The sequence below is a fragment of the Dendropsophus ebraccatus genome, chromosome 12, assembly GCF_027789765.1.
Source record: "Dendropsophus ebraccatus isolate aDenEbr1 chromosome 12, aDenEbr1.pat, whole genome shotgun sequence".
Lineage (NCBI taxonomy): Eukaryota > Metazoa > Chordata > Amphibia > Anura > Hylidae > Dendropsophus > Dendropsophus ebraccatus.
Window position 1 is genome coordinate 83,724,147 of NC_091465.1, and position 22,611 is coordinate 83,746,757.

The 22,611-nt window shown below is 46.7% G+C and overlaps 1 protein-coding gene and 1 long non-coding RNA gene across 2 annotated transcripts; both read right to left on the reverse strand.

Moving 5' to 3' along the window:
- Positions 1–1,760: 1,760 nt before the first annotated feature.
- On the reverse strand, positions 1,761–12,593 carry LOC138769854 (uncharacterized). The gene is made up of 5 exons (XR_011359332.1): positions 12,460–12,593; positions 3,830–3,946; positions 3,094–3,243; positions 2,720–2,860; positions 1,761–2,415 (listed from the first exon to the last, which is right to left on the reverse strand). It is a non-coding gene; the product is annotated as an uncharacterized lncRNA (long non-coding RNA).
- A 2,628-nt stretch (positions 12,594–15,221) lies between these two features.
- Positions 15,222–22,353, reverse strand: LOC138769743 (phospholipase A2 inhibitor and Ly6/PLAUR domain-containing protein-like). The gene is made up of 4 exons (XM_069948390.1): positions 22,274–22,353; positions 19,241–19,390; positions 17,877–18,017; positions 15,222–16,768 (listed from the first exon to the last, which is right to left on the reverse strand). Exons 1-4 carry the CDS (start codon positions 22,296–22,298, stop codon positions 16,569–16,571), a joined length of 516 nt encoding a protein of 171 aa, XP_069804491.1. The 5' UTR covers positions 22,299–22,353; the 3' UTR covers positions 15,222–16,568.
- Positions 22,354–22,611: the final 258 nt, after the last annotated feature.

The window sequence follows — 22,611 nt, forward strand, 5'->3', positions numbered from 1 at the left end:
CGGGGGGCGATCGTGCGATCGGGGGGTGCGGGGGGCGATCCTGCGGCCAGGGGGTGCGGGGGGCGATCATGCGGCCGGGGGCGATCGGGGCTGCAGGGGGGGGCGGGCAGGATATACATTAACAGGTCCCCGCTCCTGCTTGCTTTGGCGGCTCCCGGAACGTTCTGCCCGGCCAATCAGTGCGCTGCCCTGCCGCAGCGCACTGATTGGCCGGGTGGGCCGTGAAGACACCGGGAGCCCCGAAGCAAGCAGGAACGGGGACCCGGTAATTTATAATGTCCGGCGGCTAGGGGGTTAATGGGGAGGGCTGCAGACAAAATCGCAGCAGGGATTTAGAAGGGTCCCCTTCTAGATTCTTAACTATTATCTCCCATATTGTGTTGTGTATCACACCTTCCCATTTAGACCTTATCCTCTGTAAATGTGGTAATCTTTTTTCACTAACATTCTATATATTTTCGGCAGGCACTTACCCACCCCTTTCCAGTTACATAATAAATCAATTAATTCATGTGATTCCACGTGTCTCCAAGCTAACCCTTGTGAACAACATACTGCACGCTTTATTTGGGTATACTGAAATCTGTGAGAGTCTGACAGCCTATATCTACTTTGTGCCATTATTAATGTGATCATTTCTCCACTTTCAAATAAATCAGACACAAATTTCACCCCCCTGCTCTTCCAGAATCCTGCCAGGTCCTGGCTCAAAAATTCCTTTAAATTCCAATTATCCCATAATGGTGTGCACTCCAAAGAACCCTTAATTCCACATATTTTTTTCACAACCATCCACACTCTATCATACAGTGCTCCGAACAAAAATTGTCTAGGGGACCTCTCACACAATGTCCAGCTTCAAGTACTTCATAGAAGCTCTTACCAGAATTCCCTGTTTTGGCTAGGATATACTCCACTATCAAGGAGGTCTTCCACTTCGCCAGACCCTGGGCTCCACCAGAAATAGAAGAGAGCCGAAAGTCGGGCAAGGCGAGACCCCTTTTACCCACCTCCTGAGACAGCACCTCATACTTAATCCTAACTTTTTTCTGACCCCACACCAACTTACCACTTACAAAAGTAGAATATGTCAAAAACATAAGTAAAAGCATCCCAAAATTCTTAATACATAGTGATAGTGTTTTTTTTGTTTTGTTATTACACTATAGCATGATGTTGCCATTTTGTCTGTATTCTCATATAGTTTCATCCTCCAACCACCATTTGCTGAGGACGGTTTTTCTTCACAGGGGGAACGTGCAGTATCCTACTGTATGTTATTTATGCTGCCTAAAGGTTGTTGAATGATTTACCTCTACGTTTTAAATTTTGATGTCCAGCATTTTTGATGTCCTATTTTTTATTATAGGCAGTGTACTGTAATTTCCATTGTGAATGTCTTAAATCTAGAATTACCAGCTCAAGTGTAGCCCCATAAGAGCAACACCTGAACCAGCCCATTTAAGAAATGTGGGCAGATCTGCTGGACCCCTCAAGTCTGCCTGACTGGGGTTAATAGTGGCACTACAAGGCCCAGACAACCTGCAGGTTCTGTCCCACTCAAGTGGCATTCCCTTCAACGCTCTGTCCCAGTGCCCTGTATTGCATGAGCCCTGAGGGGACTCGCAAATTTACAAGATTCAGGCACATATACTGCGGTAAGGGAAATCAATGAATCAGAGTTTTTTCATTTTCACCACTTTAATTTTTTTTTTTTTCAAAAAAACCTTGCCACTCAACAGAAGAGAAGAATAAAGTTAATATGGATGATTTGTAGGGTGCAATTACTCATAAAAGACTTTTATATACATCCTTTTCAGCAAAATTAAGTTGACCAGATTTTCTATGAATATCTACTATGCTCTAATATGCCCAAGGCTCATTCTTTTCCCTTTGGAGGGGGGTTTAATGCATTGCTATTGGGTGCAGCGTTCTGTGAGGCTGACATTTTGCCATTCTCCTCTTCATATAGCAATTGCTAAGCCTTTCAGCTACTTCCTGTGCTCTGTCTTGCTCTGTCTGTTACTAAAGACAGAATTCTCCTTACAACAGGCAGTGGACAGCAGATTCCAGAGAAGTGAGATGGCTAGTGGCCAAGACTTGGGGGAGGGGGGGGGGGGGCATAAGGAGTAATATTTGGTAAATGTAGTGACTTACAGACAGGTTAGGAATGACAAAGATTACCACATGGGATATGGTTGGATACTATGGTTATCATTTACAGCAAAAATTTAATCAGGAACAACATCATTAATGTGTATAAGTAGAATGTTTCCTGGAGGGTGATGCCTCCGTTGTTACAGAAGGTTGTCACTGCCGCGGATAGGCTTCCAAAGTCGCCCTTCACATTTCCCAGTATATTACAGACGCTAGGAGTAGCACAGCCCTGGATGCCGCTTGTCGCAGACTTAGATCCTGATGAATAAGAAGCAAAGAAAAAAATGTATTATTACAATAAAGTGGAGGGCCTCTTATTAACATCACTATAATATCTCTGCCCAGTGGTTGGAGCTCTGCTTTTCCTAATACTTTCCCCTTTTATTGACATCATACAATTCTGTGTGCCAGCTGCCACCATTAGGGAGCGCTCACTGCATACTGATATATATATAGAGTTACTCCATCTTCAGTAGACTTCTATACTCCCCCTAGTGGTGGCAAATGGAATTTTTTTCATTACAATCACTTGAAGGTTAATATTGGGTTGGAAAATGATTACCTGAAAGGAATGTGGACATGCTGCCACACATAGTCTGTTCGCCATGACACTGTAAGATGCTTTCAGAAATGCAAAAGTTACTAGTGCCCGAGCCGCAGGTTGGGCATTTCAGTCCATTTGTTGTTGTAGTGTCAACTGGCACTGAATGGGAGGAGATAGGAAGATCACACTGTTAAAATGATTCTTCAAATTTTAGGTTCAAAATTTTATTTCATTTCAATTCATCAGAATGCATCAGTAGTAATTTCTTGAACTTTGAGTCAGCATGTCATCTATGCTCTGCAAGGCTGAATACATACTTTACTGCACTGCAGTGTTCTACCACTAGGTGGTGCTCTATACTATTGTACTATACAGAGAGTGATGGCGCTTACACTTTGGGCTGGTAGCGGTGCAGTTATCACTATTACAGCATGAAGTTGCGATCTTGACGTCTCCATATTGAAAAGATAAACTCCCTGTAATATTGCACATATCTGCGGGGACACATCCTCAAGTCAGAGCTGCATATTGCTTTGTAGAAACTGTAAAATAACAAAACACACAGTTTTATAATATCTGTTTATTATAATTATACATGCACTCCAGTATATGTAAATGTAACATCCAGGTCTATTGCTAAAATACATTTGCCCACTAGGGGGCACTAGACTTCAGTGATGACGTCACAGGTAGCGCACAGGTAGTGACTGCCATCTTTATGGTATACCTAAAATGAACCCCCATATGTCCCATCTTAGTCAACCTTTCATGAAATCTAAAGTGAATGTTCCCTTTTTTATAGCAAGATTTTTTTCAGGCTCAACATTCTCTGCAGAATTATTTATTAATATCTTTACAGCGACCGGGGGTCCATTTTTCTGATACAGAGCTTGAAATCCCCATGCATAGATATAGAATAAATTTTATCGTGTATTCTATCAGTCACCATTAGGGGGAGCTTGGTAGCTCACTGCATACTGCTCTACAATGAATTCCAATGTAAAAACTGTATGCAGTAAGCTCTTCAGCTCCCTCTAGTGGTGACTGGAGGCAAAAAGATATGCCCATGTGCTGGGGGAAATCTGTATTGGATGACACATTAAGATGTACAATAAACATGTTACTTACGTACGGTGACCTCAGAGAGGGTAGATACACAGTAGTGGCCGTCTGAGCAGGTCTCTGTGGTTCCTGTGCACTGAGCTCCATCAAAGTCTACACATTTAATGCACGACAGAGACAAGCCTGGAAGACACAGAAAGAACAACAGGTCACCTCCTAGATTCCTTATAGAAGAAAAATGTTAGATTTTTTTCTTCCCTTTTTTATTTAATTTTTTTGTTGACATAACCAATTGGGGGTTTGTTTTTGTGGGACAGTCGGTTCCCTGTACATCCCTCATCTCCCTGCAGACTCTTCTGTTCCCTGCAGATCCCTCTGCCCCCTGAAGACTCTTCTGTTCCCTGCAGACCATTCTCCCCCCTATAGACTCTTCTGTTCCCTGCAGATCCCTCTGCCCCCTGAAGACTCTTCTGTTCCCTGCAGACCATTCTCCCCCCTATAGACTCTTCTGTTCCCTGCAGACCATTCTCCCCCCTATAGACTCTTCTGTTCCCTGCAGACCATTTTCCCCCCTATAGACTCTTCTGTTCCCTGCAGATCCCTCTGCCCCCTGAAGACTCTTCTGTTCCCTGCAGACCATTCTCCCCCCTATAGACTCTTCTGTTCCCTGCAGACCATTCTCCCCCCTATAGACTCTTCTGTTCCCTGCAGACCATTTTCCCCCCTATAGACTCTTCTGTTCCCTGCAGATCCCTCTGCCCCCTGAAGACTCTTCTGTTCCCTGCAGACCATTCTCCCCCCTATAGACTCTTCTGTTCCCTGCAGACCATTCTCCCCCCTATAGACTCTTCTGTTCCCTGCAGACCATTTTCCCCCCTATAGACTCTTCTGTTCCCTGCAGATCCCTCTGCCCCCTGAAGACTCTTCTGTTCCCTGCAGACCATTCTCCCCCCTATAGACTCTTCTGTTCCCTGCAGACCATTTTCCCCCCTATAGACTCTTATTTTTCTGCAGATGCCTCTGCCTCCTGCAGACTCCTCTGTTCCCTGGCCCTGCACATCCCTCATCTCCCTGCAGACTCTTCTGTTGCCTGCAGATCCCTCTGCGCTCTGCAGACTCTTCTGTTTCCTGCAGACAATTCTCCCCCCTGCAGACTCTTCTGTTCCCTGCAGATCCCTCTGCCTCCTGCAGACTCTTCTGTTCCCTGCGCATCCCTCCGCCCCCTGCAGACTCTTCTGTTCCCTGCAGACCATTCTCCCCCCTATAGACTCTTCTGTTCCCTGCAGATCCCTCTGCCCCTACAGACTCTTCTGTTCCCTGCAGATCCCTCTGCCCCCTGCAGACTCTTCTGTTCCCTGCAGATCCCTCTGCCCCCTGCAGACTCTTCTGTTCCCTGCGCATCCCTCCGCCCCCTGCAGACTCTTCTCTTCCCTGCAGACCATTCTCCCCCTATAGACACTTCTGTTCCCTGCAGACCATTCTCCCCCCTATAGACTCTTTTGTTCCCTGCAGATCCCTCTGCCCCCTGCAGACTCTTCTGTTCCCTGCAGATCCCTCTGCCCCCTGCAGACTCTTCTGTTCCCTGCGCATCCCTCCGCCCCCTGCAGACTCTTCTCTTCCCTGCAGACCATTCTCCCCCTATAGACACTTCTGTTCCCTGCAGACCATTCTCCCCCCTATAGACTCTTCTGTTCCCTGCAGATCCCTCTGCCCCCTGCAGACTCTTCTGTTCCCTGCGCATCCCTCCGCCCCCTGCAGACTCTTCTCTTCCCTGCAGACCATTCTCCCCCTATAGACACTTCTGTTCCCTGCAGACCATTCTCCCCCCTATAGACTCTTCTGTTCCCTGCATATCCCTCTGCCCCCTGCAGACTCTTCTGTTCCCTGCAGATCCCTCTGCCCCCTGCAGACTCTTCTGTTCCCTGCATATCCCTCTGCCTCCTGCAGACTCTTCTGTTCCCTGCGCATCCCTCCGCCCCCTGCAGACTCTTCTCTTCCCTGCAGACCATTCTCCCCCTAAAGACACTTCTGTTCCCTGCAGACCATTCTCCCCCCTATAGACTCTTTTGTTCCCTGCAGATCCCTCTGCCCCCTGCAGACTCTTCTGTTCCCTGCAGATCCCTCTGCCCCCTGCAGACTCTTCTGTTCCCTGCATATCCCTCTGCCTCCTGCAGACTCTTCTGTTCCCTGCATATCCCTCGTCTCCCTGCAGACTATTCTGTTTCCTGCATATCCCTCCGCCCCCTGCAGACTCTTCTGTTCCCTGCATATCCCTCCGCCCCCTGCAGACTCTTCTGTTCCCTGCACATCCCTCTGCCCCCTGCAGACTCTTCTGTTCTCTGCACATCCCTCATTCCCCTGCAGACTCTTCTGTTCTCTGCACATCCCTCATCCCCCTGCAGACTCTTCTGTTCCCTGCACATCCCTCTGCCCCCTGCAGACTCTTCTGTTCTCTGCACATCCCTCATTCCCCTGCAGACTCTTCTGTTCTCTGCACATCCCTCATCCCCCTGCAGACTCTTCTGTTCCCTGCACATCCCTCTGCCCCCTGCAGACTCTTCTGTTCTCTGCACATCCCTCATCCCCCTGCAGACTCTTCTGTTCCCTGCACATCCCTCATCCCCCTGCAGACTCTTCTGTTCCCTGCACATCCCTCATCCCCCTGCAGACTCTTCTGTTCTCTGCACATCCCTCATCCCCCTGCAGACTCTTCTGTTCTCTGCACATCCCTCATCCCCCTGCAGACTCTTCTGTTCCCTGCACATCCCTCATCCCCCTGCAGACTCTTCTGTTCTCTGCACATCCCTCATCCCCCTGCAGACTCTTCTGTTCCCTGCACATCCCTCATCCCCCTGCAGACTCTTCTGTTCTCTGCACATCCCTCTGCCCCCTGCAGACTCTTCTGTTCTCTGCACATCCCTCATCCCCCTGCAGACTCTTCTGTTCCCTGCACATCCCTCATCCCCCTGCAGACTCTTCTGTTCCCTGCACATCCCTCATCCCCCTGCAGACTCTTCTGTTCTCTGCACATCCCTCATCCCCCTGCAGACTCTTCTGTTCCCTGCACATCCCTCATCCCCCTGCAGACTCTTCTGTTCCCTGCACATCCCTCATCCCCCTGCAGACTCTTCTGTTCCCTGCACATCCCTCATCCCCCTGCAGACTCTTCTGTTGCCTGCAGATCCCTCATCTCCCTGCAGATTCTTCTGTTCCCTGCGCATCCCTCCGCCCCCTGCAGACTCTTCTGTTCCCTGCAGACCATTCTCCCCCCTATAGACTCTTTTGTTCCCTGCAGATCCCTCTGCCTCCTGCAGGCTCTTCTGTTCCCTGCAGACTCTTTTGTTCTCTGCACATCCCTCATCCCCCTGCAGACTCTGCACATCCCTCTGCCCCCTGCAGACTCTGCACATCCCTCTGCCCCCTGCAGACTCTTCTGTTCTCAGAATACCTTGCCAATACTACATAGGATAACATAAAACAAGTAATGTAACACAAAACATATGTAATAGGTAACGGTACATAATACAGAAGTATGATATAAAAAAGACATAAAATACCATAATATAGTTTACATATGATGTCATATCACAGGATAATATAGTGTATATATGATGTCACCGTATAGGGTAATATTGTGTAACATAAAACAGTACATTATAGTGCACTTTTAAACAGGACACATTTATTCATAATTATAATAATAATATAGAACCTCTTACCTGTTGTAGCTAGCGCAGAGACGAGGAGCAGGTATCCCAGGAGGGCGGCCATGATGTGTGGACTCTCTCAGGTGAGCTCTGCAGATGATTGGTCTCCCTCACTTTCCCCCTATTTATGTCCTAGTCCCTATGGTGGAGCTGGAGGGAGGTGTGTGCGATGGGACCATAATCACCTGTCATGTATCAATAACCACAACCATGTGACTTACCTGTATAGAACTGACAGTAACCATGTGACTTACCTGTATAGAACTGGCAGTAACCATGTGACTTACCTGTATAGAAGTAGATGTTTTTATAATTGGAAGGAGTTGGCTATAGATCAGTGGTTTGTTTGCAGTGCAGGGTCGGTCTGGCTTATATTCAGTGTTGTATACATTGTGATATGAACTAGTTAATAGTTTCCACCATACACACACACAGTACAATGGATCATGTCATAGATAAAACACCTCTCTGCACACTCCTCTACACAGTTATTACACAGTTTTTTATCTTTTACTTTGCTACCTACTTTATACGTCCCCCAGGTCTGATCTAATAAACCATAGTGATTTCCATTCCTTTGACTTCCTGAGTCGTTCTCTATACAGTGCAAATTAATAATAACGATTCCCATCGCTCCCTCCACTGCTTTTTGCCAGACATTTGATTATTTCAATATTGCCCATAGTACAGGGTGATTGGTTACTTATAGTATAGAATTATAGGTTAAGGTATAGGATGATGGGATGTAGTACAGGATTATAGTGTAGGATGTAGTATAGGATTATAGGTTATGGTACAGGGTTATAGAACGTAGTGTAGGATTAGGATAAACCCAGGTCAAATTTAGATACACTACATCCACAGCTCCCCCCCCCCCCCCCCCTCAATCCCGGTCCAATCTACTACAGAGAGCAGAGGGACCTCTGCTATAGGGGACTGCACGGGGAGCATTACTATAGGGGGAAGGCACGGAAGGGGGGGACCTACTGTATGGATACTGCACAGAGGGGGGCATGTACTATATGGGAAATGCGCAGAGGTGGCCATGTGCTGTATAGGGACTATACTGTATACCTGTATCTGCTCATCTGGGCTATTTTCTATATGGGGTATGCACAAAGGGGCCTATTACTATATACAGAGGTGAAGAGGGACCTAACTACTATATAGGGGCACAGAGGACCAAACTACTATCTGTGCTGAAGCAAGGAGCCTAAAATGTTTCTTTGGCAGATTCTGGAGAGAGGTTTCATGGGCACGGGAAAGCTTCAAGATGGCCCAGTGTCATGGCCGCGGCGGCATCCCGTGCTCCGGGCCGCCGCCGCGACCTCCCTCTGTCCCACGCAGCTGCCGGGGTCCTTGTGCAGGGACCCGGCGCTGCTGTCTGTTCGGCCCCGGGGGGCGCCTCACCTCGTCCCGCTCCGGTCTCCGTCTGTGCCGGCCGGCGCGCGCGTCCCCGCCTCCTAGGGCGCGCGCGCGCCGGCTGTCTCAGATTTAAAGGGCCAGTCCGTCCCTAATTGGTAGTTGCACCCAATCACTCCCTATAAATCCCAGCGTGCCCTGTCCCTCGGGTTGGAGCCTCTACATGCTTCCCATAGTGTTTGGCCCAGCTCCCTGTTGTTCCTGATTCCTATCCGCTACCTGGTCCCTAGTCCTTGTTCCTGATTCCTGTCCGCTACCTGGTCCCTAGTCCTTGTTCCTGGTTCCTGTTCCCCTGTTACACCATTGCTCCTGTGTTCAGCCTGTCACCTGCGGTTACGCCTACAGACCTCTGCCAGCACCATCTCCTGCCTACTGCTCCTGCCACGCCTCGCCTGCCGTCACTAGCAACCAAGCCAGGGGTAGCGACCTGGGGGTCGCCTGCCGCAGTAAGTCCATCCCGCCTTGCGGCGGGCTCTGGTGAAAACCAGCGGCCCCTTAGACTCCGCTCCCTGGTGAGGTTAGTGCCATCGCTGGTGACGGTCCAGCGGATCCACTACTCCAGGCGTTTCACCCAGGCTGGATGGAGGAGCTGGTAGTCTACTGTGTCAAACACTGCTTGGCTTTGACTTTGCTGATGGTGGTGACAGTGGGCTACCTGATGGGGGGTCCTATCTAGAGACTTGGCACTCAGCTGTGGGGACTTTACAAGAAAGAGTACCATCATTTGCAGCTATGACGAGCCACTTAATTCTGTCCATGGGCACTGAGTGACACAGATCCAAGAACACAGGCCCCACCTAGTAAGTAAAGCAAGCCAACAGGCAGACTTCAAAGGAACGCACTTTGCAGCACAGTTCTCGGCTTTCACTGCTCTTACCTAACTGCTGACTTTTTTTCCTGTCTCATATTGTCAGGCTGAGAAGAGAAGATAGTCCCCCAGCGTGGCTAAGTTTCTCCCCCATCTGTAGTAGCCTCACTGGAGTTTCACTAGCCTGACATGGCTGAGACTAAGGATACTTGAAATAATAGTCTCTGAATATGGTGTTCCTACAAATGTATCCTGGCCTCCAGGCTAGGCCCTGTAAAATTTAGCAAGAACACTGTCAGGACAGGGGAGGTAGGGACAAGACAAGACAGTGAGCCCTAATGCTGAGCCCACCCACTGTCCCTACCTACTTGGTTCAAACGGCCCTAGGTTGCGCAGACAACCACAAAGGCGGTCCCTGCTCTAGTATAGGTGTACACAGAACAATACAGACAAACAAACACAAAGGGAGAGTCAAACAAGCCAAAATCCAAACCAAACGAGCGACGCAGTACAAAATCAGTAAATACAGCAATACAATGTACAACAGCAGCAGCACCAGCCACAAAATAATATAATAGCACTGAGCACTTCTTAGGGGTGTGTATGCAACACCTAATGTCCCCTTTCTGGTAGCAGCCGATCACCACAGTGTGCTGCTGAAATTGTGTTAGCTGCACTGCAAGTCTCAGCCAGCAGTCTGGAGTAATACAAAAAAGATAAAGATTTTAAGCCCTTACAAGGGCAGTTGGGTTCTATCTATAGTATCCCTGCCTACAGGAACGCTATTTCCCTCCCTAACGTTCTCCCTGACAAGCAGCAGCTCTGTCCCTATTCTCTTCCAGCATGCATGTGAGCCGAGCCGGCCGAGATTTTTATATGGCAGGGTCATCTGATCTGGCCAACCAATCGCTGCTATCGACATGTATGGGTCCCACGTGATCGCAGGATGTAACAAAGAGTCTCCTGCATGTTTATTGGCTGAGAAATAGCGCCCAAACTTACAGGAAACGGAAGATTTTCTCGAGTATCGCGAGATTCTCGGCCGAGTAACGAGTACCATCGAGTACCCTAATACTTGATCGAGTACCAAGCTCGGACGAGCATGCTCGCTCATCACTAATAACAACTGAAGAGTCACTTGTCGAAAAACAGGGATTTGGGGGACAGTTTATTAGTCCAGTGTTCTCTATCCTGATTTTCCACTTGCTAAAAAACTACAACTCCCACCATGCATTGCTGGCTGGACATAATGGGAGTTATAGTTTGAAAAGCCACTGATTGGGAAATAAAAATTTAGGAGAAGAGTTTATTTTAATGCAGCGGTCTCCACCATGTGACTCTCCAGTTGCTGCAAAACTACAACCTCCATCATCCAGTGCTGGCAGGATATGATGAGAGTTGTATTTTGGCAATAGCTGTCAAGCCACTGATTGGAATACACTGATTTAGGGGGTGATGGAACAATTTATCTAGGGGGGCAGTGACAGTTTATTGGGGGGCAGTGACAGTTTATAAGGGCAAAGTGCTTTTTGCACAAAGAGAGGGCTATACTACAGATTAAAGCATACAGAAGCTTACCTCCAGATGGGGGGCACAAAGGAGGCCTGACTACAGATATGGACACTAAGAGAGGGCACAGCTACAGATGGGATACATATTGTCTGATGGATGGCGCGTCTAAAAGGGCCTTAACTTATATTAAAGGGGTTCTCCGGCATCAGAAAAACATGGACTCCACTGGCTCTTTTTTTTGCATATTCATGTTTCCCAGGGAGCAATGCACCTAGGATTTCACTGCATTGAGCGCTTTAACTAGCAGCTGGCAGTGTTATCTTTGGCTGGTCTCCCTGAGAACAGTGATCTGTTTCTCTTACTTTCTCCCAGAGACAGCACCACTCTTGTCTCCAGTTTGGGTGCAGGTTTCGCAACTGAGTTCCATTGAATTGAATGGAGCTTAATTGCAAACCCACACCTGAACTGGAGACAAGAGCGGTGCTGTCTCTGGAAGAAAGTGAACATGTTTTTCTAACCCCTTTAAGTGAGTGAACAGGTGAATGCCTTATGGTGGCGGGAGCCTATGGCCTATTATTTCAAGCATTGTTCTTTCATAGAGTGTTGGTGGCCTTTACCTTCCATCCGCCGCCTGATTTCTGAGTCATGAGTTTTTATTTTACCATGTGATCCCGGGCTTTATAGAAGATAGCAGAACAAACAGAAGGCAAGAAAAGATGAAATACTTCAGCTAGGTGTGTGGTGAGAGAGACTGGGCGATATGTGAGGGAATGGGGCCATTAATGGGGGAGAAGAGCGGAGCCTGGAGACACTGACTGGGTTACCAAGAAATGGGTGGTCTACTGGAACGTCAAATGGAGCTAAGCACTTAAAGAATGGATGATAGCTGGGGGTTCAGCCACTAGGACCCCCACTGATCAGCCAGTTACCCCTTATACCAAGGGTGATCTTAGCTTAGCCCCTATTCACCTAATGTAGATTTAAGAGCCACATCTGCTGGAGGGTTGTTCCAAGCATCTACTACTCTTTCAGTAAAGTAATACCATCTTCTTGTGTTTAGTTTGTTATTAGGTTGTGTTGACACAGGGCGATTTTTTCCATCACAATATAATAGTGTGTTTTTTGGTGTTTTTTTTGCCATAACTATGCAAATTGTGGTAAAAAAAAATACCGGCAGTAAAATTGTTGCAAAAACGTGAAGGAAAACACTGTAAAACCGCACATCTGTGACCACGAACATGTCTCACCTGAATATAGAGGTTTCGATCATGTTGCCCCTTTCTCCTCCTCTTCCAGACTATACGGATTCAGGGGGATGCTTTATGGCGCTGTCCTAAGTCTCTCTGTTGCCCATAGCAACCAGTCACAGCTCAGTTTTTATTTCTCACATTGCTCTGGTAAAATGAAAGCTGATCTGTGATTGGTTGCTATGGGCAACAGAAAATCTTACTGTAAGACAAAGCAGTAAATCTCTCCCCTTAAAGCCCCTATTCCACGGGGTGACTGAGAGGAGCTAATGAGCGCTGTCAGCGCTTGTGTGCTCCTCGTACCCGATTCCACGCGTCGGCAGCGAGCAAGTACAGGAGTGGCCACGGAGAGCTGTGGGAGGGCTGCCCACGTGATTGCTAGATCGTCCCGGCAGCCCATAGAGGATTGTGGCGGTCTGCTGCCGCAGCTCCTATTCCTCAGGGCGACGGCAGCAGATCGCTGCTATATATTTGTCGCTGTCCTGGCTGATGGACTGGCCGCCCAGCCAATTAGTGACTGCAGCGACATCCCACCCCAGTCACTGACTGCCTGAGCAGCCAGTCCATCAGCTGGGTCGTGGCATGTCAGTGCTGGAGATTCTGGAACCCGGCGGGGGTCCCGAGGCCAGTCCCGCTGCTCACCGTGGGTAAAGGGAGAGGTAAGTTCCTACTCCTGATTAAATTCCCCTCTGCCCCTCCTGGGGGCCGGCCGGACTTCTCCTTTATTAAACGTATTTATTAAGGAAGAAGCCGCCACAGTAAAGTAGTAATGTGAGTGCAGCCTCACCTATCATTTCTCATCGGCCAACAGAAAAGCCAACAGTAGTAACGTGATCCATCATCCCTGGAAATGTCTCCTATGCAGTCAGCGCGCTAAACTAACTAAAAATCTCCCACTCCATCACAATAATAGAAAAGTAAACGTTACTGAACTGCTAACTTATTCTCATGAATCTGGATATATCCGGATCGCTCTACCTACAAATATTCCTGTACAACATCAAATATAACTCTCCAACAAAGAGTGGATAAAGTGGTCAAAAACAAACCTCCGATACAGGTGGTTCCTGTAATGTAATACTGGCCATATATCATGAAAAACTCTTGAAGACCAGTCTAATAATTGTACACAACGTCTCAATTCACCCAACAGATGCTGCTGCGTATTTTGAAGTTTGAACAGCGTCTCCTTCAGGGACAGGTATTGTCAGGAGCGGCAAATAGCACACACAAACAAGGACAGTGAGTCCTGACTAGTCCCGCCCACTGTCCATGCCTCAACGGCCCTAAGCGGCCACGGACAACCACGAAGACGTTCCCTACTCTCGATCCGCGGAACACAGAACACTGACAGACAAACAAACACAATAAGAGATGTCAGACAAACCAGGTCAGAACCAGTCGGGCGGCGTGGTACAAAAACAGTAAGCAAGTAAATATTTGGGATCAGGTGCAAAAGGTCAGGAACACAGAGAACAGAGAAAAGGGATAGGGAGCTGAGCAGGCAAGTAAACTCTTAGGGCTCATGCACACTGAGCAAGGGTATGTGCACACTGAGGAAAAGGCGAGGAATTAGGTGAGGACTTGAAGAGGAATTTCAGCTTGAAATTCCTCCTGTAAAATATGTACAGGGCAAAGTCCTATTGTGTTCAATGGGTTTTCTGCTCTGTTGTTTCGGAGCAGAATTGTCTGCGGTAGATCTGCTAGAGGAATGCTATAGAAGTCAATGGGGGGCTTGAATTCTGCTTGAATTCTGCCTGAAAACTTTCTGCTTCAATTCCTCGGGAATTGCTCAGTGTGCACATACCCCAAAAGGCGATAAATTGAAGAGGAATCCGCTTATAAATTCTGCTTGAAATTCCTCCCGTAAAAGAATGAACAGGGCAATGCCTCATTGTGTTCAATGGGATTTCCACTCTGTTGGTCACACTGCAGATTTTCCAAGCAGAATTTTTTGCCACAGATCTGCTTTATTCCCAAAGAAGTGAAATGTCATTTCTTTTGGCAGAATCTGCTAGAGGAATCCTATAGAAGTCAATGGGACTTGAATTCTGCTTAAAATTTAGCTTGAATTCTGCTTGAATTCCACTCAAATTCAGCTCCTATTCTGCTCGGAGCAGAATAGAAGGGGACTTTCAAGCAGAAATCTACAAGCCAAAATTCTTCATCTTTTGCTCAGTGTGCATGAGCCCTAATAGTCAGCAGGGAACTGAGGAGCCTGCTGCTATTTACCCCGGATCAGAGACTGGCTCCAGCAGCTGATTGGACCAGCCCTGATCCCAGCACCAAGCTCAGCTGAGCAGATCTAGCAGTGCAGTAACCCCTGCACCACCAGATCTCTGACAGGCAAGGCAGGTGTGGCTGGCAAATTCAGATACAATTCAGACAGACACGGTGCAAAAAACACAGACAGAAATTTAGTGCTTCCTTGACCGGGAGCACAAAGTCACATTCCTAACAGGTATACAGCAAAAAAAAAAAAGTAACAAGTCCCCATTCCCTCTACTTTTTTCATTGGTTAGATTTTTCATCAGTTTTTTTTTTCTTGAAAATCTCAGTAAATAAAAAAAAAAAAAGAAAAAAACATTACTTTTTTTCAAGGTTTTATTCACATGTACAGTGTTTTTAACTGCACGTTTTGCAATTTTTGATGCGTTTGAAGCCCAAAAACATGCTGTGAATGGACCCTAAGGCTGGTTTTAAATAGCATTTTGCTTTCTTGCTTTTTTTGCCAACAAGATGTTGAAAGTCTTTAGAGGAATATCAAATGTGATTTTTTTTTCCCGGTGTGATTTATTTATAAGCTTTAAAAAAAAATACAACAAAGAATAGAAATGTCAACATATGCTGAATGGATGCCCAGAGCCCTTTCACAGTAAGATTTTTCCTTTACGGAGATTGGATCCGTTATCCTGGATGGAGCATAAAGTCTACAGAAAATCTAGTGTTTGTAGTCACTTTGTCTGGTCGTCGGGGTTAGACTAGCCAGGGTCAGGATTTCACTACCAACATTGTTGAGTTTTCATCAATCCTTAGCACTGATGGCCAATAATAGCAGATGACCATCTGCAACGCCATTGTATCTATGGGAAACATAAGGGTCAGACTCCAGGGGTAAAAGAGTGAAAATAATATAACTGTGTGAAGAAACACGGCCGTCAGATGGATCTAGATATCTGTGGATAAACATAGCCGGTCTGATGGATCCAGATCTGTGTTGAGAAACATGGCCGATCAGATGGATCCATATCTCTGTGGAGAAACATGGCTGATCAGATGGATCCAGATCTCTATGGAGAAACATGACTGCAGTAGTGGATTATAATAGGTTCCTTTCGGGCGGTAGCCCTGGGCCTGAGCTCCTGAGGGGCCCATGGCCACCAAAAAAAGACCTATACTTTTAGTTGTGTATTGTCTCCTGGCTACAGTTCCGCCATGATTTGCAAAAAATTGCTGCTTTTTACCGCAATTTTGCACAAATGAGGTCATTATGACATTATCTATCCTATACTAAGAACGCCACGCTAGTGCTGCCATAGTTACAGTGGGGTGGGGGGGCCCAGGCTTGGTGAAGAGTTGGGGGCCTATAGTGAAGTAAATCCGCCCCTGCATGGCCGCTCAGATGGATCTAGATCTCCATGGAGAAATATGGCCGGCCAGATGGATCCAGATTTCCATGGAGAAATATGGCCGGTCAGATGGATCCAGATCTCCATGGAGAAACATGGCCGGTCAGATGGATCCAAATCTCCATGGAGAAATATGGCCGGTCAGATGGATCCAAATCTCCATGGAGAAACATGGCTGGTCAGATTGATCCAGATCTCCATGGAGAAACATGGCTGGTCAGATCGATCCAGATCTCTGTGCACCATGCTAATAAGGTTAGAATTTGGCACAATTTGAATGGATTGATGACCCGCTCCCATGAGGTGTGAACAGTCCAGGCTGCCCAAGGAGGTGTAATGGGGAAAATGTTTTCTAGGTGCACCCTGGCTCCTCTAATACCTGTGGACATTAGAACAGTAGGGCTTATCTAAGCATTGTGGCAACCAAGTTCATTGCCACAGGACAATGTGGGTCCTTTTTTTTGACCATGTTAAGGAGGCCTAAAACAACATTTTCATTAGGACAAATATCATCAAGGAGGATAAATAGAACGATCCCTGGAGGCCGATGCTTCCGCTGCTACAGAAGGTTATCACAGCCACGTTTGTGCTTCCGTAGGTGGCTTGCTGATTGCCCAGTAGATTACAGACGCTAGGAGTAGCGCAGCCACGTATGGAGTTTGTCGCAGATCCTGAAGATCCTAAAGCAAAAAAATAAAAAGTAGTATTATACTCAAGTAAATGTACAGTGGTTAAACCTCCAATTTCCTTATGTCAACATTGAGTTAAAAAATTTAAATTCCTTCCGCCTGCAGCCACCTCTAGAGGGAGCTCACTGCATATTGATTTATACAGTGCTATAGCAGTGAATGAAGTGGCGGCTACAGAGGTGCACTACTGCTCTGTTCATCCGTTCACACATGGTACTCAAGGACAATTATTCTCTTGAGCAATGGGGGTCCATCATTCAGCAATCATACATATATCATCTATCTTGGGCATAAATATTAATTACTATTGGTGGACCTAACATACTTGAAAATCACTTCATTTACCAAAAATGACTCCTTACCCCCCGAAAAACAGTCCTTAATCTTGGCCACTTGGTTTGTCTCTTTTTTGCGATCTGCTGTCCACTGCCTGTTGTCAGGGGAAATCTGTCTCTAGTAACATACTCATTAAAACAGAACCCAGGAAGTGAGGGCGGGGCTTATTATGTGCTTTGTGCTGGAAAGGAGTGTTGCAACAGTGCTTAGTGTAACCCTTTCCTTTTGCCATTTTGCCAAGTTCACTAATACACTAATGTTTCACATGCAATAAAAGAAGTGTGAGAGCATAACGGTGAGTAATGTCACATTTTTCTTTTTTGTTTTATTACTTTCTGTACTTAGCGTTGTGCGTCTGAGCAGCTATCAATAGACTCCCCTGCTGGTTAGAAGCTGATGTTTTGGAGTGGGTGTTTTTTTTTGCTTTGTAACTATACCAGCTTGTTTAGTGCTTAGGTAACCCTTTCCATCCTGACTGCTCATATACAGCAGGACCTTGCTAACAGCCAGGACATCAGTAACCCCTTCTCCCTCTATCTATAGTAGTGTACTGTGTAACTTATCAGCCCAGCACAGTGCATCCCTGTTCAGTGCACTTGTACCAGCACTTAGTCATGGAATAGTAGAGAGGAGGATGTGATGCCATGCGTTGTGCTGTTATTGGCAAGAGATGTAAGGGAAGAACTCACTGTATGTTTTAGTAAAATGGAGCCCTGTGCCCCGTAAAGATAGAGGAGACTGTAATATTATATAATATTCTTACCTGTTATGTATGTGGCCATGCGGCTACACATAGTCTCTGCGCCATAACACTGTAAGGTACTGTCGGTGTAGCAATAGTCAGTGGTGCTTGTGGAGCAGGTCCGGCATGTCAGTCCATTTGCCGTAGTGTTATCTGCTGGCACTGAATGGGGGGGGGGGGGGGAGGGGGGATATGAAGGTTACACTGTGGAAATCATTGATATAATAAGAGATTAAGAGTTAAAGTGTCCCCATCATTACAAACAACTCTGCAGAGATCTATGGTACAAGCGAATATAGGAAAGTCTGACATGGATTTCATTAGGCAAAAGAGCTTCCTTCTGTACTGCCCATTATAGTCTATGGAGGGGGGAGGGGCTGGAGGGAAGAGGAGAAAAACATGTTTAACTGCTCATTGCTGATCTGGGAACTTCTGAAGGTTTGTTACAGTGCGGTAGGATTGCAAGACAGGATCCTGATCTTAGTATCTATATAGTGTATAGGGGGCAGTGCAGGGGCTAGTCCACATCCACACTGCAGCTGAGCACAGGGAAAGCAGACAGATAGGGGGGTAACCAGGGGGAGAAATGGTATATACTAGTGCTAGAATGGCCAGATATAGCCCTGCTCCTCATATACATACACAGGACAGCGCATCCTGAAAAGTCCCCTGAAATGATAGTTAACTTAAAGGGGTTGTCCAGAATTAGAAAAACAGGGCCACATTCTCCCAGAAACAGCGCCACTATTGTCCTCGGTTTGGCCGGGAGTTTTGCAGCTCAGTTCCATTAAAGTGAATGGATGCTGAATTGTAATACCACACACAACCTGAGAACAGGGGGGGCGCTGTTAATGCAAGAAAATAGCTGTGCTTTTTCTTATCCTGGATAACTCCTTCAAAGGATCCTAGGGAGACGTCAAAAGTTTTCATCGGTCGGAATCTGAAGGACTTCCAATGCAAGTCTAGGGGCTGTCTCCCTCATAGAGATGAACACTCAGACCGCGACTGATCAAAACTTTAGTCACTATACGGGAGATTTATCAAACATGGTGTAAAGTGAAACAGGCTCAGTTGCCCCTAGCAACCAATCAGATTCCACCTTACATTTTCCAAAGAGTCTGTGAGGAATGAAAGGTGGAATCTGATTGGTTGCTAGGGGCAACTGAGCCAGTTTCACTTTACACCATGTTTGATAAATCTCCCCCTATGTGTCTAGGACGTCTCAAAAGTTATCTCCCTTAATTTTGAGTCCATTTTAATGAAGTTCAGAAATAATCAGACGTCATCTATATAACAGTTCATCGTGTTTTAGCAGCAGACATCAGCTATACAGAGCAGACCTGAGCGGTGCTATATCATACTGTCCAGTAGGTGGCAGCACTTACACGTCGGGCTCGTAGCGTTGCAGTTGTCACTGTTACAGCAGGAGGTTGAGATCCTGACTTTTCCTCCTTGAAATGTCAGACTCCCAGTAATGTTGCACTGGTTTGTGGGTGCGCATCCTCGGGTGAACGTTAGAGACTGGTTTGTAGATCCTGTAAGAAATCAGAAGAATTTCTTTATTATGACCCCATCATATACATCTAGGTATAATGGTAAAGAATGTTTGACCTCTAGGGGGCACTGGATGACATTGTGTATAAGGAGATGACAGCGCACGCGAGGTAGTCGTGTGGTGCGCAGGTCTTAAAGGGAATCTAAAACATCACAAGGCGACAGACATGCTGTTTCCTGTGGTCTGTTCGTTGCTTACTAAGATCTGAACCCTCAGTCCCTGACAGATAACATTTGTGGCATGTCTCTATGGCATAAAGTGATTTTCTGCTTTTTAATATCATATTGTTTTATGGTCCAGTATTCCGTGCTGATAAATGTATTCATGTAATTTCATAGCGCTCTGTTTTTCTGATACAAAGTTCAAAATAATTTACCTAGACACAAAGTTGCCTGACAAAATGCCAGCAGCCGACACTAGGGGGAGCTGACTGCAAGTGGTTTTATAATTGAATTCCATGTATAAATAGTATGCAGTAAACTCCTGAGCTCCCCCTAGTGGTGACTACAGGCGGACAGAATTGTTTGATATACTGTAACTGTGCAGGAATGTGGAGCTGTAATAATAATGAACCCATTTACCATCTTCTGTAAGGGTGACGATAGACATTGTGGTATAATGGATAGTGGGTATGGTTAGGCTTTTTTGACCAGAGTACCTAAGGTTTTCAGTATTTATTTTCACTGTTATGACATCACTTATGAGTTCAGAGGTCACAGAGCCTGAAGCTAATGGCCCATGAGTCTCTGCCCCATACAGGGCTACAGTGAAACCTTAGATGACATATAGCTTGGTTTCACTGGGTAACCGAGCAAGATTTAATATAAGGAGCCCCATTTGTCCCCACCCTGATACTGTGCTGGGTAGAAAGACTCCCATTTTAACCCATCCTCAATCCTGCTGGTCATCGGTGATCGGAAGTCTTCCGTCTCTCTCTCCTCTGATGCTGTCCGCGTCACTGCTGCTTCCCTCTGACCCCTGAATTAGCCCCTCCCCCAATAATTGCTCCAGGCAGCCGACACTAGTATCAGCAGGTACCAGCACCAGCAGGTTTGCAGCCTCCTGGGGAGTTGTGTGTGTGGAGGGAGAGTTAACTGATTAACCCCTTTCTTACTGACACAATCTTCTTTATTGATACAGAACACCTCACCTGCCTTTTTTTTGAGCTGGGTTGTGTTGGAAGAATCGTCTGTGTTTCAATGATTTCTTATGGGAAAATTTGCTTTTGTGGTGTCCTAACACAGGTGTTACCGATATATACACCCCTCGCAAAAGTCTGTACTTATTGTACTATTGTGGTGATGAAAGCAGTACTAAGTTTTGCCACTAGATGTCACTGTATTATGTATGTGTATTTAGTAGCTGCACAGCTGAAGGATGTAAAGGGTTATTGTTTCTCTATGTGTCACATGAATCTGTAGACCAGTAGGAGTCTTGTTTTCTTCTCTCCTATCACCTCTCTACTTATTTCTTCTGTTGCACTCTTCACCCACTCACAGTGCACATTACATGCTGGAAGAAGGTAAGTCCCATGGGTGGAGGAGGAGCATAGAGTCTTTCATGTTAGGCATTGTGGAAGAAGGACACAAGCTAGATAGCTCTCCACAGTGGTCCTATCTGGGCCCTGGCCCTCTGCCAGGTCCCCGTACCTCAAGTCAGTCTTAGTCAGAACCTCATATAGGAAGGACGCAACACAGCTCGTCTCTCACAACTTTCTAACAAGTAACGCTACACAGCACTATGCACTGTTAAACCCCTCTTAGGAGAGGACAAGCCAGAGACAACCTCAAACCACGCCATGGACAAGGAGAAGTTACAGGGCAGTACAGTACAGTTACAGTATCCACAAAAGCCAAAGAGCTAGGAACTGATCCGCATGAAGCAAAGTTGCAGTAAGCCTATAAACTCTATCTCACAGCGCGGGTGTCAGCAGGGAACCCTCAGCATTCCGCTCATCCCAGGTAACAAGGTCTGGGGCCTGTGTCACCCTCTATGAAGGTTCAGCCGAGTCTAGTGGGCAGAAGGTGGTGTGAAGACTAATTCAAAGTCAATACACGGGCACAGGTGTTCTTCTTCTTCTTCTAAGTATTCTACCTCATCCTCTAACATCCCGCTAGAGCACAGTACTACATGAGACTCTCACGGCACCCTCCTCTCTGCTACTCTGTTTCTTCGTACTACTCAGACAACACAACTATATCCTATATTGCACTTCTACTACAGATCAGATGGCTGTATTGTCATTGTTCATTCGGAACTATTGTCAAGTGTGTTATCCAGTGAAACCTCATACCATTGACTCTGTATTACCTGCTGCACATTTGCAATTAGTAAACCAGCCTTCCTGACGTGAAAGAGACTCTGTGATTATTCGCTATCCACCGACACAGCACACACCGCAGCCTTGGGACACTTCCCATTTCTGTGGGTGGCGGTTCATATAACAAGGGACCGCCACTACACCACTCTGGCCATCTGTGATCACTCTATCCCAAGGGACCCAGTAGCAACCCGGCAGGACACTGACCACAGGGGAAAAGGGTACAACCGGCCTTCAACACTCAAAGCAGGCGTGCCATCACACCTGTGTGCCCACCAAGGACTGGAGTCACGAGACAACACTCCAAGGTGCGACTGTATCTTGGCCAACCTCCTCCGGCGTGGCATCGCACCTCAACACCTAGCAAGTGACCGGCCGCTCCTCCGATATAACACCACACTTTGATATACGAGTGATTTGGATTACAAGCACATTCCCAGAAAGAACTAAGCTCGTAATCCAAGATGTCACTGTATCCTGTTGTCCCTATGACACATGAAGTTCTCTATGGACCCAGCCATGCAGGATAGACACGTTACTTACCTACAGTGGTGACAGACAGAGACATGGCGCAGGAGTATCCATCTAAGCACTGGGCTGTGGTTCCTGTACACTGCGCTCCAGTGCCATCAATACACGTAAGGCAAGACAGCGACAAACCTGGAAGACACAGAGAGAACAATGGGTTACACCATGTATCTTCCATCCAAGAGACAAGACGTCACCACAGGAGGAGCCAAACTGTAGTGAATGGTCGTCATTGTTGGTTTTGTATTGTAAAGGGATTGTCCCATGAAGAGAAATAGGTAGACATTGATGAATTATGTTAAATATGCCATATTTACAATGTACAAGTATTACTGATAGTGAACTGTATGAGA